Source organism: Lacerta agilis, chromosome 6, assembly GCF_009819535.1.
Source record: "Lacerta agilis isolate rLacAgi1 chromosome 6, rLacAgi1.pri, whole genome shotgun sequence".
NCBI lineage: Eukaryota > Metazoa > Chordata > Lepidosauria > Squamata > Lacertidae > Lacerta > Lacerta agilis.
Window position 1 is genome coordinate 14,943,264 of NC_046317.1, and position 15,609 is coordinate 14,958,872.

At 45.3% G+C, this 15,609-nt stretch overlaps 1 protein-coding gene across 2 annotated transcripts in view; it reads left to right on the plus strand.

Moving 5' to 3' along the window:
- The window catches only part of CRB1 (crumbs cell polarity complex component 1), a 144,305-nt gene that overhangs the window by 18,732 nt on the left and 109,964 nt on the right, over positions 1–15,609 (plus strand). For both annotated transcript variants that reach the window (XM_033151418.1, XM_033151417.1), the window contains exon 2: positions 11,781–12,368. In XM_033151418.1, coding sequence (XP_033007309.1) covers positions 11,781–12,368 — 588 coding nt within the window. The remainder of the gene's footprint in view (positions 1–11,780; positions 12,369–15,609) is intronic.

Genomic DNA, 15,609 nt, shown 5'->3' on the forward strand with positions numbered 1-15,609 from the left:
CCCAGCTTCCTAGCTGGCCAGGTAGAGCTCGCTAGCTCTGGGAGGAGGGATGTGATAGCTGGAGTAGGCTTGGAACAAGTGAGGGTCGCCTGCCTCATCCAGCCCAGATGCTGCAATCAGCATGCAAAGTATAAAAGGGCAGCAGAGTTGAGGTGCTGGGTCTGCTTAACAGCCCATGTTGATGGACCTTGGATGCTCCAGGATCTATGGACTTTGGATGCATGGAGTGACCCTGGACTGGGGACTTGATATACTTGCTTGCCGCCAGGTAGGCCAGGGGTTCGGGAGAGTGCTCTTTCAACCCACTTGGTATGAAAAGTTGGACCACCCTGTATCTAATTAGGCTATTGGGCCACTTACTGGAGGTGAACTATGCTTCCAGTCTGCCGTTTGTTGTGGCATGCCTTTGCAAATGGTGCATGAGAAGCACTTGCACAGACATAATGGTGGTATTTGTTTCTTAAATTTTATTTATACTTTTCAGATATATACATTTCACTGATTTTACAGTCATTTTAACATTTTAAAACCTGACTTCCTTCCCTCTCTTTCTGCGGTTCCTTAAATTTATTTTTAATACCTTCTGCATATCCAGATTAACTTAATTTACTCACAGTTACAGGTGGGTAGCCGTGTTGGTCTGCCATAGTCGAAACAAAATAGAAAATTCTTTCCAGTAGCACCTTAGAGACCAACTGAGTTTGTTCTTGGTATGAGCTTTCGTGTGCATGCACACTTCTTCAGATACACTGAAACAGAAGTCACCAGATCCTTAAATATAGTGAGGGAGTGGGGAGGGGTATTACTCAGAAGGGTGGTGGGAATGGGTGATCAGCTGATAGGTGTGGAAAACCTGTTGACGACTCTTAACAGCTGCAATTAGTCTTGCAGGGAAAGGCAAGGGGTGAGATGGCTAAAGATAGCTTTGTTATGTATAATGAGATAAGAATCCAATGTCTTTGTTCAGACCAGGTTTCTCCATGGTTTTAAGTTTGGTGATTAGTTGCAATTCAGCCACTTCTCTTTCCAGTCTATTTCTGAAATTTCTTTGTATTAATTTACTCATTTAACTATATACTCTTACGTAGCTGCAGGTTATTACAATAACCCTGCCAGTGTTTTTATCTGTTTACAATTTGTCTGTAAATATTCAATAAACTATTTCCATTCTTTTAGAAAAAGTTTGTTGTCTTGATTTCCTATTCTTCCAGTAAGTTTTGCCATTTCTGCACATTCCATAAGTTTTTGTATCCATTCTTCCTTTGCTGGGACGACTACTTTCCATTTTGGGGCAAGTAACATTCTTGCCGCTGTAGTTGCATATGTGAATAAATTTCTATACAATTTAGGTAGTTCTACCTATAATTCCCAAGAGAAAGGCTTCTGGTTTTTTTTAAAAAAATAAAAGTTATTTTAAACATCCTTTTCATTTCATTGTATGTCATTTCCCAGTAAGCCTTAACCTTACTGCAAGACCGTGATATTCTTTTCTAAGATAACACCTGCTAGGATACCTAATCTGGGATTTACCTAGGGTTAGCCCTGCAGCAGTGAAAATCTAAGGTAACTAACTGAATGGTCTTAATTAGATAAAGAGATTAATTAGAGGGTGCATTTGATTACATTATACTAGCATGAACTTCTTTTCTTCACCCATTCCACCTGCAACAAGCAAAAGGAAAACCTGTGGTGGATTTTTGAACTGGATGCTCAAGGCTTCTTATTCATAAAGCAGCAACACCCTAAACTCTGTGCTATGAGAGTTGGTATTCAATGATAAATAAATTAATTAAATACTTAAAAGTTCTCGTAGCCTCAAAGTACCCATTTGCATGGTTAATTCCCTGCTGCACCTCTGCAAAAGTCACTGTCTCCTTCAGATCAAAATGTATATCCCAGAATAGAAACACAGGGTTTTTTTTATTCTTTTGTAAACTTTAAAACAAAACAACAAATAAGGGGTTGTCTGCTGCATTGCCAGTTGCAAACCTTCATTGCTATGGATTATTTTGTTGTTGTTAATTTGTTCATTTCAGCCACATCTCAAACTTGTTATTATAATCACATCATCAGAGGTTGGGAGTTTTTTTTTCCCTCCAGTGTCTTGCCCTTACAATCTTGTGCAGATGAAGACACTGATAAGCTGTGATTTCATATTACCTGACTGAGTTATCTCAATCGCCATAAAAGGCTCTTTGCAGTAATTCAAACAGACTCTTAAATCAATTTTCTTTTTCTTTCCTTTTTTTAAAAATAGGGGGTACTGACAGTGACTCAGCTCTCTGAAGTTTGGCAAGCACTGGTCTTTAGGGCATAAGATTTCACGTGCCTGATCTGAAGCATTTTGCTGTCCATTTTGGGGGTCACTATCAAGCCCCCCCCCTCTTTTTGGTGCTTAAACACAGATTTGCTTTGTATGTAACTTCAGGATTTTTTCTTGGGTGAGATGGGATTGTGGGATTGAATTGGCAGGGGGCCCATGTTACCAATTTCTACTGGACACCCCCCCCCCAGCAATAACTGCCACCAACTTTCAATATATTCTGCTGTTGTTCCCTTCTTGCCTTCAGTTCCACTGCTCAGTGAGAGTTAAGGAAGCATCCTTCCAAAGCAGGTGCTTCTGAACAAGCACATGGGGATGTTGCAAGCCAAGGAGGATCAAGTGTGTGGCTATGTTGTGGTGACACCTGTCATGCTGTCGCTGTGTGTGCTGTCACCTGTCTGTTACTGGTGCCGGTGTACCTGTAAGGTGGGTGGATGCCCACAAAGCATCTGTGACCCAAAACGAGCCATAATGCTCTTCCTGTTTAAGCAGTGCAGCAATTGAATATAGGAGCAGAATAGCGAAAGGGAAACTGCTTTGATAATCGGCTCTGAAATTGGGTCCCAGCTCTCTTTCATCTGTTAAACAGCTTCCTAGACACTTGCAAAACGTCTTTTTCACTCGCTCCTAATATCTACAGCGGCTATAGGGTGTTTGTTTTGCTTTGTTTTGTTTGCGTCCGCAAAAATGTGTTGTTCCTTTGTCTTTTGTCGAGTTAGGTGCAGTTAGAAAAACAATAGTAATAGTAATTGGCTCTCTCTTTTGGAAACTGGAACAGCTTCTTCTTTTTCTTGCGATTGCTGTTGTTTTTGTTGGTTTCCACGGCAACCGCCTCCATTCAAGGCAACAAGCCACACACATGGTTTCCCTGGAAACATGCTAGCATGCTTCGAAAACAGGCCTGGAGTAAATACATTCCATATTCAGGGTCTTGGCGTTTTTTATGGCTGTGCCGTTTGTGGATCATCGCAGGGCATAACCAAAAGGCTTGTTTGTTTTCATTTTGTGGTCCATTTCTTCATTAGCCTTTTGAGAAACAGAAGGCATAACTTCTTCTTCTTCTTCTTCTTCTTGCCTTTCTGACACTGATCAGTGTCAGATCAGATTTGTTTGTGCCCCCCCCCCTCAACTTCAGTCCTTGTCTCAGTTACCTGGATTTTTCTTTGGGTCAGAAATTTAACACGTGCTCAGTATAGGCAGAGACAGTTGAGCCACCAGCCATCTCGTAAACATGCCTACACTAATAACTTGTATGGAGTGCAAAGGGAAATGAGTTCAGTCTCTGGGATTCAGTGGCTGTGCTTGTGTAAGGTTGGGGGCGCTGGATTGTGGTGACTTGATGAAAATGTGCATTTTCAGCATTAAGGAAGGGAAATGGGATTATTAATTCATTTGGCAGCTTTATATCTGTTTTCGGCTAGAGTCTTCAAAGTAGCTAACAACTTGTATAAAGCACAATAGCATACCCGTCAACATTTTTCTGAAAATAGGGACGTCCTATATTACTATTACAATTATTATTTATACCCTGCCCATCTGAGTGGGTTGCCCCAGCCACTCTGGGCGGCTTCCAACATACATAAAAACACAATAAAGCATTAAAAAAAACTTCCCCATACAAGGCTGCCTTCAGATGTCTTCTAAAAATTCCATAGCTACTTATCTCCTTGGCTTAGTGGTCACATAACTCCATACCCTTCAACATTTCTCTGATAAAAATAGGAACGTCTTAAAGAAAAGCGGGCCATTCTGGAATCAAACCAGACACCGGGACAGCTTCTGTTAATCCAGGACTTCCTCTAAAAAATAGGTGTGGGAATGTTTAGGAGTGTGGATGAGTATATATTATTTTATATATATCATCCCAGCTTGTGTGAGCAAGCTCCAAACTTAGCAGAGTTACATTCCCTTTTAAAACACAGCAGAAAACGGTTGCATAGGCTTGCTAAAGCCTCTATAAGAAATATATATTCCTGGTATATTCCCCTTCTTCCCTCTTAAAAGTAAAGACACAACACAGTACTTATTATAAGATATAAAAGAGTTTACTTACAGTCATCCATGAGTTACAGTACAGGCTCAAAGAGGCAGATAAGCTTAGATAAATATATTTACATGTGGTGAAGCTGATTCCATAGGGGAACAGGCTTCACCTCTGCTTCTCTCAGCTGCAAGCTGAGAGAGAGCATCCTGCTTGTTCAAAAGACGAGGCAAACTGGAGAGTGGTCTTTTGGGATCTTGTTCCCAGGTAAGACCACACCTACTTCTGGTTCCTGTAACTCAGTCTAGGTAAACAGGAAGTTAAGCCTGGAGGACTGAGTTACCTTCATGTCCACTCTAGCAATGTTGTGTTTTGACTGCTCTGTGTTTACATCCCACAATAGGGACACTTGGAGGGTCTGCATACACCAAGAACCAACAACATCTCATAAAGAGTGGTTGTTTTACGGGGTGAGAGAAAAGGCCTCAAGGATGTGTTCACACTAACACAGGAGAAATTATCTAAAGTTATCAGCTGCAGTCGAGTGATGCAAGCCAATAGCAGGATTCTCCACCTGATCCTATAAAGCTGCTGTCTTTTCAGCCAGAGCTGCTCATTGCTCAGCTACACACTGGGCTGCTCATGAGTTCCTGCTCACTAGTCTTGCCTGTGGCAGAGCAAAACGTAATACCCAGGAACAGCTGGCATGGTGGAGACGGTGCTGCAGAGCTGTCATCCCGACACTGGTACCACAGCTGCTTACATGGCTGCTGCAGTGCAGCGTGCAAGGTCCATGGGCAAACTGACAACATCAATCTGGTGCTCCGACCAGTGCGCCGGCACACCCTCAAGCTCACTGCCTGGCACCCGCTCCATCCAGATAAGTGGATGTGGCCAGCAGGACTAAACTGCCTCTGGTGCAATGGGACACCGTGATGGAAACCAGAGTGCATGGAAACGTCGTTTACCTTCCCACCGTAGCGATACCTATTTATCTACTTGCACTGGTGTGCTTTCGAACTTGCTAGGATGGCAGGAGCTGGGAGAGAGCAACGGGAGCTCACCCTGTCGAGGGGATTTGAACCACCAACCTTCCGATCACCAAGCCCAAGAAGCTCAGTGGTTTAGACCACAGCACCATCCATGCAGATGGCTCTGTGGCACCACATTGGCCACTCTTGATAATACTTTTGCAAAAGTTGTGTGCCACCCCTACTCTTGGCAAGATTCCAGGGCATTCCAGGCATTCCCCCGGGGTTTGTGCTCTGCTGGAGAATTGAAGACTGTGGCAGCTTTAAGAAAAATGATTGATTCACATATTTAACACTTTAAGTCTGCATGGAGTGAGTCCAGATCTTACAGCATGCTCATTTTAAGCAGGGCTTGTTCCACACATTTGGGCATCTCTCCTAGCTGGCCTACAGCCAGAGTGCCAAAGATGGACCTCCCCCCCTTCCTTTTCCTAGCTCACCTTGCTAAAGACACACTTTTCCTGTCATTTCACACCCAGTTATCCTGGCAACCTTCTGTCTGCCCAAGATTCCTCTTAGATTCTACCCATCAACACCTTTTGTCTTGGTAATGCCAGAATCCCAGGTGAGGCTCTGGCTTGGAAAGGAAATCTAAACTGTATTTTTTCCACTTGCCTGCAACCCCCCCACCCCCAAATACTGCAAATAATCAAAATCCTAACATTTATTAACCTCTTGGGTTTAGGTGGATCTCCCCATCTATAACAATACCTTTGGTAAAAGTTATCTCTTTCAGTCGGTTCAGAATTTTAACTCAAACCTCAGGGCAGCCCAACTTTTCATACCAAGTGGACCTCAAGAGTACTTTGATATGGAAACTGCAGGCTGCACACTGCCTTGTTGCGCAGGAGTGGGGAGCAAGGCCCAGATTTGACACTCGCCACAGCCCTCGCACTGCCTACCTCAAGCTGGGCAAGTGAGGTGCTGGGCTTTGGGAAGGAGGAACAAGGCTCTGGCAGGGTCCTAGAGCATTCCCACCTCCCGCCCAAAGCCTAGCCCCTCACTCACTTAGCTTTGGGAAGGCAGTGTGAGAGTTGCAGGGGGTTCCTCAGATTCTGGTGTTTGCTGCCAAAAAGGCCCTCGGCCCACACATTGGAGCACCCTACTCTAGCTCCTGGGTTAATAGCTGCAAATAGTAGTTGGCATTATTGCCCTATCTACCAGTTTGTTTCTTTGTCCTCAGACACACTTTATTTTTATTTTATTTTTTGCCTGCCAAGCTATATGCTCTCCAAACATAGCATCTCTCTCTCTCTCTCTCTCTCTCTCTCTCTCTCTCTCTCTCTCTCTCCTTTCATGCGGGAGATGTCTGAGAAAAACCCATTCTCGTCTCTTTGACTCTTCTTAAGATTACGTGCCTGTCTTCTCATTCTCTTTGGCACTTCCTCAAGTGCCGTCATGTATCATCCAGAAACACAAGATAACACACACAGCCTTCTGGGGTTCTATTTGCTGGGGAGTTGGCAGATTTATGGGGCTGTCTTTTTTGCTATCCATCAGTGCCCATGCCAAACATACTGTGACAGGCCTAGGTGTACCATCGCAAAGAACTCTCCAATACCATGCACCTTGGGCGATGAATACACTTCCAGTGGAATCAGTTATTTCAAAATCCTTCATGGGGGCCAAAGGACCTGAAGATATTTCATTGGCAGTGCAAGTTGAACACTGCTGTGTTAAAATCTCAGTGACAGGTTTGGCTTCTGTAAATAACTGGTGAACGCTAGTGATATCCATGCACAGTTCTGAGTCATGACCTCGGGGGGGGGGGAGACATAGCTGATGTTTAGGAAGAGGTTGTAGTAGCACATGGTCAATGGCCCGATCTAGTTTTAGAGACCGTTCTGAAGGTCAAGTGATGCCACATTTGGATTGTGTAACACATGGCCAGACATCAGGGTGTTTCTTGACACCAGTTTTCTTCAGTAATTGTAGTGCTTTTCTCAGGTGAACAACACTGACAAAATGGCATACTGACATACTTGCTCACCCACAAGCCGGACACCAACTGTGGTTGCCTCCCAACCAACCACAGCACACACAAACTGATGGTCGCTATTATTTGAAACTTTCTAGGAGTGCTAAACCACTGAGCCTAGGGCTTGCCGATCTGAAGGTCGGGGGTTCAAATCCCCACGACGGGGTGAGCTCCTGTTGCTCGGTCCCAGCTCCTGCCAACCTAGCAGTTCGAAAGCACGTCAAAGTGCAAGTAGATAAATAGGTACCACTCCGGCGGGAAGGTAAACGGCGTTTCCGTGCGCTGCTCTGGTTTCGCCAGGAGTGGTTTAGTCATGCTGGCCACATGACCTGGAAGCTGTACACCAGCTCCCTCGGCCAATAAAGCGAGATGAGCATCTCAACCCCAGAGTCGTCCGCAACTGGACCTAACAGTCAGGGGTCCCTTTACCTTTACCTTTAGCAGTGCACCAGGTTTAACCAATATGCTTGGGGATGATGGGAATTGCCCAAATCTGATGCGCTATCCCTACACTCCATGTTTTGGTGGGATTCCTTCCAATTTAGGGAAGTAAATGAAGACATCAAGATGCTGTAACATACCCTCCAACATTCCTCAGATGGAAATAGGGACATTTCTTACTCCTCCTGCAACTGACCCCCCTCGACCCCCCCCCATTTTTGTGTCCCTCCACCTGGCCGAGCATTTCCTATCAGAAGAAGGGTGAGTGCCTTCAATGGGACACATCACATACACCCTCCTCTGTCCTGAGAAAGCCCCTTAAACCCAATTTTATTCTATTTTATTATTTGGTAGATTTACAAAATGAAAAACAGACACCAATATTTTTTTTAAAAGAGTGAGGTTAGGCATGGATACGCAAAGCATTTTTTTAAAATATAAAATAAAAATTATGACTCCTTGCCCTCCATTCCCTTTACTCTTGCCCAGGGTAGCCCTGCCCTCTCCCTGCCCCTCAGAGCCAGCACATCATGTGAGGCTCAGCCTCAGTGTGGCAGCTTCTCCTCCTGCTCACCCACTCTCCAAGAGCTGCTATGAGCTGCCTAAGGGAGGAGGCCAGCAGTGGCAGCCATGGAGAGGCAACAGGATTGCAGCCCTTGCAGCCACCACTGTCATCACTCAGGATAAGCACCAGCTCATGTGGCTTTACACCACAGCAGGTGGCACTGGGGTCTAAACCAATGAGCCTCTTGGACTTGCCAATCAGAAGGTCAACTGTTCGAATCCCCCGACAGAGTGAGCTCCCGTTGCTCTGCCCCAGCTCCTGCCAACCTAGCAGTTTGAAAGCATGCCAGTGCAAGTAGATAAATAGGTACCACTGTAGCAGGAAGGTAAATGGTGTTTCTGTGCGCACTGGTTTCGGCCACGGTGTCCCGTTCCGCCAGAAGCGGTTTAGTCCTGCTGGCCACATGACTCTGAAAGTTGTCTGTGGACAAACGCCAGCTCCCTCGGCCTGAAAGCGAGATGAACGCCGCAACCCCATAGTCGCCTTTCATTGGATATAACAACAACAACAACAACAACAACAACAACAACAACAACAATAATTTGTACCCCGCCCATCTGGCTGGATTTCCCCAGCCACTCTGGGCGGCTTCCCACAAAAATCAAATACATTAAAATATCACACATTAAAAGCTTCCCTAAACAGGGCTGCCTTCAGATGTCCTCTAAATGTCTGGTAGTTGTCTATCTCTTTGACATCTGAAGGGAGGGAGTTCCACAGGGTGGGTGCCACTACCGAGAAGGCCCTTAACCATCCAGGGATCCTTTAACTTTACCTCCCTGACGCTAGTTTCACTGCCACTTATCTGGACAGAACGGGTGCCAGGCAATGAGCTCGAGGGTGTGCCGGCACATTAGATTGATGTTGCCAGTTTGCCCGTGGACCTTGCACGCTGCACTGCACTGGCCATGTAAGCAGCTGTGGTACCAGTGTCGTAACGACAGCTCTGCAGCACCGTCTCCACCATGCCAGCTGTTCCTGGGTATTACGTTATGCTCTGCCACAGGCAGGACTAGTGAGCAGGAACTCATGAGCTGAAGTCTGCTGATGCTGGACTTTGTCCATATGTAAAGGCCCTTGCGCACAAACATTTATTGTGCACTCGGTTCTGCTCATGTACGTAAATGCAGAGCCTGGGAGAAGCGAGTGCAAGGACAACTGCAGATATTTGCTTTGCTTTCCCCAACTCACTTACCTCCCTTTACTGTATATCAGGCATTCCAGATGTTTTGGGACTACAATCCCCATCATCCCTGACCACTGGTCCTGTTAGCTAGGAATGATGGGAGTTGTAGTCCCAAAACATCTGGAGGGCCGAGTTTGGGGGTGCCTGATGTATATCAATTTTGCTGCAATGACAACTGCTGACCACTCCCAACAGTTTAGTTTACATAGGTTTTGGGGTTTTAAGACTGGATTTCTGTAATATTTTATTAGTACTGATGTCAACCGGCAGATGTCGCTCTTTACTGTGAGCAAACGTCTCGAGAAAACTCTTCTTGACTTCAGAGTCTAATATATTCCATTTTCAGGGGCGGGGGACAGGAGGGGGGGGTATCCTCTTGCCAAGCATCTCCGTCACATCAAAAGGCCTTAACGATGGGGTAAAATGTTTGGCACTAATTCCTCCAGTAATTAGGTTAACGCCGTGATGCCTTTTAAAGAGACTTGGAGAATTACTTCATGTGTCAGTCAGTCCAAATCCAAAGTGATCGGCAGTTTATTTTAAATTTTTTGGATGTTAAATATTAATTTTTAAAGAAATCTCTGTCAAAGCAGGTCACTGCTAAGTGATCTTAATTGGTTGAGAACTGGAGGTGGGGGGGGGGAACTTGTGTGTTTCTTATTTTGCATTCAAAGAAAGCTTGCTCCCAACATCACTGCAGGTTTCAGTCCCACCCTCCTCCCTCAAACCCTTTTTACGCCCCTTTCTGACACTGTTAATTGGGACAATATTCTTGCTCGAGGAACAGATGTTTGCACCTCGAGCATGAGGAAGCCCATGCGCAGCAGGCTGATACCCCCTAGCACGGGTTACTCAAACGGCAGGTTGCAGGAAAAGCGGCTCTCGTGGAATCAGATACTTGCTTTCCTGCACGGAAAGGTCAGAAGTCAAGAAGCTCTCCTGTCTTTTTCCTTTCCATTTTCCTGCACGCAACCCAGTTCGGCCTGCGCCTTGAGAAGGATGCTATGGTATAGTGGCACTGTGCCCTGCTTTATAGAGAACAGTCCTCTGTTCACAGGGCTATCGAACGACAGTCCTCTATTTGAGAGGCTGTCTGGTCCAAGTCTGGTTTGAAGATAAGAGACCGCAAAAGAAACCCAGACGGCAGGTCACCTGGTCACATTTTCCCTTATTATAGCAAGATGTATTGCATTTCTTCTTAAACCACAGCAATCCTTTCTAAAGTTGTGCCTATACATCTGAATTAGCATGTGTAAATTTTTATGCAAAACTGTACCTTTTTTGTGAGGGTGCACTTTCATTATTATTATTAATTACATTTGCATGCCACCCCAAAATATCTCTGAAGAAGCTTACGATTAATAAGTAAAAAAATAAAATAAACTCTGCAAATGGTATAAAATGAGGCAGAAAACAGTAAGAATAAAAAAGCAACAAAAATACAGCAGAAAGATAAAACGTACCATGATCCCAAAGTTAGAACACAAATTTTGAAAGCAAGAGGTTTTATTGAAAGAGTTGGTTTTTGGTTTTGATTTCGTTTTAGTTTGGGCAAAGTCTTAAGTGGCCATTCTAAGCTATGGAAAGCTGCAAGACCCAGTTATTCACATTTGGCCAGATCCAAAGCTATGATAGATATTGCACAGAAGACAGGTATAGCCTCCAACAGTCTCTACACAGAGATACTGCAGTCTACACGATTATGAAGGCAAGAGGGAAGGAGGAGAATAATGTGCAGATAAAATAATAGATGTGAGGAATGTGGCCTGGGGCGGGTCCTGAAGGCCAGGTTGAAAGGCATGGAGGACTGTATTTGGTCCCCTGGCTTTGCAGATCCCTGTCCTTGTATGTAGTGTCAGCAGAGAGAATGAGAAGGTAAACAGAAGGCAGAGGGAGAATTGGAATTCTTAAACCACCTAACATTTATTTTCCATAATAAATTGCACTTTTGCATGTCATGGTTCACCGATAGATGCATTTCTGTGCACACTTCACGCTAATATATGATTTTTTTGGGGGGGGGTACACATCGCTTGGCTGGAGAAGTGCGTTGCAAAATTAAGAAAATAAATTGAAGGAATGCTGTGTATCGTTTTGGGAAGGGTGACTTTGCAAGGTTCTCCTTAAAAACTGCAACCTGGACAGAATTTCTCTAACCCCACCCCAATCTTTAGGATAGATGGCAACATTTTGTTGCAGCCACCCGCCCACTTCTTGCTATGCTCTTCAGTTGCCCCCGGAGTTGCCCATTAACCACTTGCCTTTCCTTTTTTAGAGTCACTTTGCCTAAAAGATGGTCCCAGGTGCCTGTCGAGCTCTTGCCAAAAGGATCCGGAATGTGGCGGTGCTGCCGCGGAGGGTGGCTGCGGCTGTCCGGACTCGCCAGGTGTCACCCCGGCCAAAGGCTGTGCCAAGCAACCCTACGACCCTTGCTCCTCCAGCCCGTGTCTTCACAACGCTACCTGCTCAAGCACCGCAGGGAACCTCAGCTTTACTTGCACCTGCCCTGCGGGGTACACCGGACCTGCCTGCGAAATCGCTGCCAGCACGTGCGGCTCGCATTTCTGCGGCCATGGAGGCACATGCTTGGAGGAGCCCGGTGGCCTCACTTGCCTCTGTACAGAAGGGTACACAGGTCCATCCTGCGAAGCTGACATTGACGAATGCCTTTCCAGCCCTTGCCTCAATGGAGCAGTGTGCAGGGACCAGGTCCGTGGGTACGCCTGCTACTGTGTGCCAGGGTACCAAGGGAAGCACTGTGACCTGGAAGTGGATGAATGTGCTTCAGATCCTTGCCTGAATGGTGCCACATGCCTCAACCTGATAGGGAATTATGAGTGTGTTTGCCCTCCTGAGTACACAGGTAAGAGCTTCATTCATTCATTCATTCATTCATTCATTATATTAGATTCATATCAGCAAATATGTGGTGGAGTGTGGTGGAGTCTCCTTCTTTGGAGGTCTTTAAGCGGAGGCTTGACAGCCACCTGTCAGGAGTGCTTTGATGGTGTCTCCTGCTTGGCAGGGGGTTGGACTGGATGGCCCTTGTGGTCTCTTCCAACTCTATGATTCTATGATTCTATTCTAAATGTCCAGTTCTGATGTCCAACACTGTTCAGAGTTAGACATCAGAATTGGACATTTGCTGATTATACAAACCTTCACAGCTTGTTCTCCACTGGGTAAAGTCTGGCACTGTGATTCATTTAAGGACTTTCAGAGACTTTCAGAGACTTCAGTTTGTTAGTTTTGATGTTTGGAATCATTCCATAAAGTTTTTCATATTGTATTTGTTTCTGGTCATCGTGTTGCTTTTTTTTTTTTTTTTTATAAGAATTTATTGACCTTTTTCTTATAACAGCATATACCCACACCCACACCTACAATTAAACAAATACAAAACAGATACACTAATAAAACAAATACAAACAGTGTCAAGTTTTCTTGTTGCATCTTTTCTTTAAAAAGAAAATTTCTATTTCCATATCTTGACCGTTGACTTCCCCTGCCCTTTCTCCTTCGAGTTCATATTCTTAATCTATTTTATAACCATTTCTCCTGAAATTCAAATTCAATTATATAGTTACACACAATTATATATTCAACATTTAACTAACAATACATCATCGTAGTAATATCTCATCATAATTCTTCTTCCATTAAAATCTTCACCAATCATTTATATCATATCTATCTCTTCTATCCTTTAAACTGCTGCTAATAACATAGTAACTCAAAATATCTCCTTTCATATTCAAACAAAAAATAAAACAGAAAGATTGTTGACAGTATTCACCCTCCGATTTCAAAATTCCATGACAGGCTACTTCAAATTTTACTTAGTGTTTCACCCCACACCCCCTCTGTCCATTATTCTTCTCCTGGTGGCATCAACACTGAATTTCCCTGTAGCTTCCCTCTCCAAGCGTCCACAGATCCAGGCACAGTCCAAAACTCTCCTTGCCACGAGCTCCAGGATGTCCATCTCGTCGTCTCTCAGCTTCTCCGGTTCTTTGTAGCATTCCTTTTCTTCTTGTAAAAACCATAATTCTCTGTCCCTGGCCCCCGAGCTCACACCTCGGGGACTGGATATATCAAATCTTACCGTCGCCTTGGGACTGCCACCCCCAAAAGGCGAGTTTCTTCTCCGAAGTAGCTCACTCACTTCTCTCCATCTTCCCAGACACCCTCTCAGCTCTTTGGCAAGACTTTCTTCCAAAGTATTAAAAGTTTTAAAAGCCTCCTCTGTGGGCAATTGGTTCTCTTTCAGACCCCCACACAAGACTTTGACTTTCCTGTACAGCAGTTCCACCTTCAAAGCAGTGAGCCTCTGTTCGTCCGTTAGTCCAGAGTTCAGTACCAGTTCAAGGACGAAGCCCAGCATACTGGTAGAGGGGGAGGAAGTGGGTATCAGATTTCTACTCCTGCCTCTCTGTTCGTCGCCATTTTCCTAAACTGGAGCGCAGATACCACAACTTTAAATGGAGATATTTTCCACTAATTTACTTCCCAAGAAAAAAGTTTGCCAGTCTCATGTATCAATTTTAAGTACATTGAAACAGTTCTGTAGCAGCAGTTACTCAAATTGGTTAGCTTCTTTAACTCGAAGGGAAGAAGGCAGGCTGCCTTTCTCCTTCCCCCCGGATCGTTCCAAAAGCTCAGTTTCTGGTCAAATTAATTACTCACGACCACCGGGTTCCTTTGGCTCCATTCTTCAAAGGTAGAACTAAGACGCTCACCGCGGGCTTTGTCGCCGCATTTGCATCCCGGTTGGGGCATATCCCCGTAAGCCCGGCTCCGTTGTCCCTTCACCCCCACTCCCCCTTTACAGGGGGGGCAAGGGAAGGGTTCGGAGCCTCCGTGGGCGCAGCCGGGGAGCCCAGGGTGCGGGACGCTCTTCCCGCACCCCAACCGGAGCCCCGCTTTGCGGTTGCGGGGCTCCTAACCCCCGGGATGGATCGGGCGCCTCGCAGCCGAAGCAGCCCCGACCACCCGCTATGGCGTCGCCAGCCGGAAGTCCCATCGTGTTGCTTTTGATATTGACAACTCGCATGGTGTCAGCAAAGCTAACTCTTTATTCAAATTACAGGTGGGTAGCCGTGTTGGTCTGCCATAGTCAAAACAAAATAAAAAAATTCTTTCCAGTAGCACCTTAGAGACCAACTAAGTTTGTTCTTGGTATGAGCTTTCGTGTGCATGCACACTTCTTCAGATACACTTCTTTATTCAAAGAAACAAAACAGCTCAGGAGGCCAGGCCTAGTGAGCACAGCAAACCTTCCCAGTAGATCTTGCCCCAATGAGGCAATGAGCCCCAATGAGCTCCTCCTCCCTCGGGTCCTTCCCAAGCAATCTGAGACTCTGGCGCCTTGTCTGCCTTTGCTCTGTTATCTTCATACCTCTTCTGGTGCCGAGAGACCAGAGGAGAGGGAAGCTGGTCGCAGGAGGAGGTGGGGTGCCCCTGGCTTCTTCAGTAGCCTGCCTGATCTCTGCTTCTTGGCATCTCTGCCCCGGTTCCTATCACTAGCTGCATTTAGCAGTATGCTGGAATTGTGCAGAGGCAGAAAAGTGTCTCCAGAGGGTACATTCAGTATCCCTACTATATAAACAAGACAAGTGCTTTCCCTGCCCCTAAATCATATTTATTAAAACACAAACTAGCATCCCTATACTGCAGCTATTAAAGAGTAGCATTTTCATTTTTTTTAATACAACTTTTAAGTTGAAAAGGATGGTTAAGTGGTGAATGCCTACAGCAGGAACAGGAAACCTGCAGCTGTCCAGATGTTCCTGGACTACGACTCTAGCCATGCAGGCAGGGACCGCTGTGAGATGAGTTCAGCAGCTTCGGGGGGGGGGGGGTCACATGTTTCCCAACCCTGGCCTACAGCTAACACACAAATGAAACCTGCAAGATTATATGTTTGAAAAACAGCAGGGGAAGGGGGGAAAACAATAGGAAAACAATAATGCAAGCTTTTGCGTTATCTCAGATTTTATGCAACTCAAAAAGAATAAATGGAAGAGAGCATAGCATGCAGCACAGACTGCAGTCTGTTACAGGGCCAAACCACATGCCCGTTTTTGTTTTGAAGGAGAAGCAGC